Below are 3,142 nucleotides of genomic sequence, written 5' to 3' on the forward strand. Positions count from 1 at the left end.
CAGCTCGATATTTTATTTATAAAAAAAATTCTTAGGTTTAAAAAAACATTCAGTGAACTGAAAAAGTAAGGTCGGTAATATAGGTATTTAGCTGTGTCACATGCCCTTAATAAAGATGACAGCTATAGGAGGGTGAGCTGTTCACACACAACCAAAGGACAGACGCAAACCTTACGCTCTTCTACGCATCATAATAGCTTACCCTTGGACACCCAGGAAGGGATACCATATATTTTGGTAACTGCGCCATTCTCCATATTTGGGCACATCAAGATTCCTAATCACTGATTGGCTATCTCATTAATTACCCCCATGGTACTTTGGAAGGGATGCAAGGCATTATGGTTACTGCGACATCCTCCATATATGGGCATATACATAATTCTCTCAATGGCCATTCGACAGTTAGGGTCTTACCTCTCTTCTACCTAATTGATTGACAACGCTGATTGGAACCAAGAAGAATCCCTACTTCTAAAACCACTCACCCCTACGGGAATCTAAGAAGGGATCTTGTGAATAAATACAGCGGATTCGGAAGCAAAAATCAGTATAGTTTAGTTCCAGTTTCAGTTTAGCCGATTATACTCCAGCTTCAGTCTTTATCCCAGTCTCAGTTTAGTCTCAGTTAGACAAATCCAGATTATAAAGAATCTTCGAAACCCTAAACTCCGGTCCAGCAGTGTTGGCCCGTCAACCATTTAAATCTAGAAATCTATGAAGAATAGCTTCTGTGTGGAACTCCGAGTCGACCACACCTGCCACAAAGGGACAATGCAGCCCAGATACGCTGACCCTACCATCTCAGTCTGCAGAGCCATATTCAGCGCCATCCACCCCCTGCGGGTACCCATACAGAGTGCCAACAGAAGGACGGGCTACTTTCGATTCAAGGAACGAGAGGACGAATTATCCACTCTTTACAAAAGGGAACTTGTAAGTAAACCAAGGAATCAAATGATTTCAAGCAATTCGGAGATTTATCAGGAAACGTTGATCAAATCTGATCTTTATATCTAAATTCTCTTAACACTTAAATAAATATTCATCATTTTATATATTATAACATACTTGATTTATTTGGCGTATCTGGTAGTTATCCTCATCCCACTTCTCTAGTTTATTTAAAATAAGATTCTAAAACGAGGAACTACTCGGAATAAAATAAAGGACAAGGTAAGTTACATCTCGTAGGGCGTAACATTAGTTTCAGATTATCTATTTAAATATTAGCTGATACCTTTTGTATCGAAGTTTATTTTTTCTTTCAAACATTTATATTTCAAGTATATGAATTTTTATGATGATTGTGATAATTGTGAAATGAGATTCTGAATTTCATTTTCAAACTTATATTTACATATATTTTAATTTAAAAAAAAAAATTAATTTACAGGGTAATTAATAGATGAGAAGTATAAAAATGCTCCTTTAAATTTGAAGAAGAATATAATATAAACAATATTTGTGTGTACAAATGAAAATAATTGTTTAATGATTCTTATTTTGTAAACTGATTAATTAATTATGAAATTAAAAAGAATATATATATTCGGTTCGGTTTTGATTCCTCTAGAATCAAACTGAAGGGCCTATGACAAAGCCACCGAACGCATCCCCGGGTTGCGGATAGAGGGTCCCTGTACCAATGGTTTCTGCTGAATATGGTTACAAAAATAAATAGGCAGTCGCGGACAATTGTCCAGGGGTGTTCGCGAAGGAATTAACCCCCAATCGGAGGTGTGAAAACCGTGCCGAAAGCTGAATGGCACCTGGGTGAGGTGTCTAGAACGGTGACTCTGGGATACCAAGCGACCTCTCAGAGTACGCAGCCTTATCCTTGCATGCGGGGCTCTACAAGGATCTAGAGCTGGGGGAGCCAATGAAAATGGATTCATTGCGATGGATCGGCGGGATCTCGTGACCTTTGGGTAGACGGAGCGACTGAATCACGACTTGCTAGGCTGCTACGATGCGAGCGTGGCCCGTGAACGGGGTTACATGGCACGGCTCCATGCTCTGCGGTGCGAGAAACACCCGGAGCTATCGCACTTTTCGCAGCAACGTCTGCGAAACCATGCTGAACTACTCCGTAAAAGGGGCTATGTAAGCGGAACGCCTACTCTACCACAGCTAGAACAAGCCGGCAACAGAGAATGAGAGGCGACACTAAGACCAACCGCGAGCAGGCATCCAATAGATGAAGAGCGATGCTTTACGACCCGAAGAAACATCAAAACCAAGGTTTCTCTTAAGCCTAAAGATCTGGCTGAAATGGATGACGAGCTTCGTGGACATTTTTCCGGTGAATCCGACCTCTGGGCTATCAATTATTGTATGTATAATGCAGCGAGAGCTTTGGCCGGTGCAAACCGTAAAACAAAACCAACTGCTGATCATAAGACCAAAAGACGAATGCATCAACTTGCCATAAAGATAGGCTGGGCAAGACAGTACGCGTCCCGCATTCAATGTTTGATTGACTACATCAAATTTGGCAGGAATTTTACCGCCAAGGTTCGAAAGTTCGCGCGCGAACTCCGGACCCGTTATCACACACTTAACAAGTCAAAGCTGCTGACCATCAGGCATCATATTGTTGAGAGAATACGGATACTATCTGACGCTAAGAGAAGTCTAGAGCGGAGGGAGAGGTGGATCAGAGAAAATCAATAGTTTCTCTCTGACTCATCTCGACTCTTCCAAGACCCTACAGTTACTGTCGAACACCTACCCAAACCAGAGGAGATCGAAGTATTTTGGAGAGAAGTCTACGAAGTTCAGCATAGACTGGACGAAGTCTCAGAAAATATAAATAGCTTCAAGGAGTTATGTGTTGCCCTCATAACACCTGATAAAGAATGCCCACCCATCACTACCGAGGAGGTGAAAAAAGTATTAAGAGGAATGAAGAACTATTCCGCACCGGGACCAGATTGTATCAAAACCTTCTGATGGAAGAAGTTTTCTTCAATCCATCAGCATTTGGCCCGTATATTCACCTCATATTTGAAGTCGGAAGAGCCGATTCCAGAGTGGTTGGTGGAAGGGCGCACAATACTCCGGCCGAAAATAGGCAACTTAGCTGACCCAAAGAACTACAGGCCAATAACTTGTCTGAACACGCTTTATAAGATATTCA

At 41.6% G+C, this 3,142-nt stretch overlaps 1 protein-coding gene across 1 annotated transcript in view; it reads left to right on the plus strand.

The window, feature by feature from the left end:
• Positions 1-774: 774 nt before the first annotated feature.
• LOC117171069 overlaps positions 775-3,142 on the plus strand; it is a 9,629-nt gene continuing 7,261 nt past the window's right edge. The window contains exon 1 of the mRNA XM_033358118.1: positions 775-936. Within this exon, the coding sequence (XP_033214009.1) occupies positions 775-936 (162 nt within the window). The remainder of the gene's footprint in view (positions 937-3,142) is intronic.

This window comes from Belonocnema kinseyi, chromosome 4 (genome assembly GCF_010883055.1).
Source record: "Belonocnema kinseyi isolate 2016_QV_RU_SX_M_011 chromosome 4, B_treatae_v1, whole genome shotgun sequence".
Classification (NCBI taxonomy): domain Eukaryota; kingdom Metazoa; phylum Arthropoda; class Insecta; order Hymenoptera; family Cynipidae; genus Belonocnema; species Belonocnema kinseyi.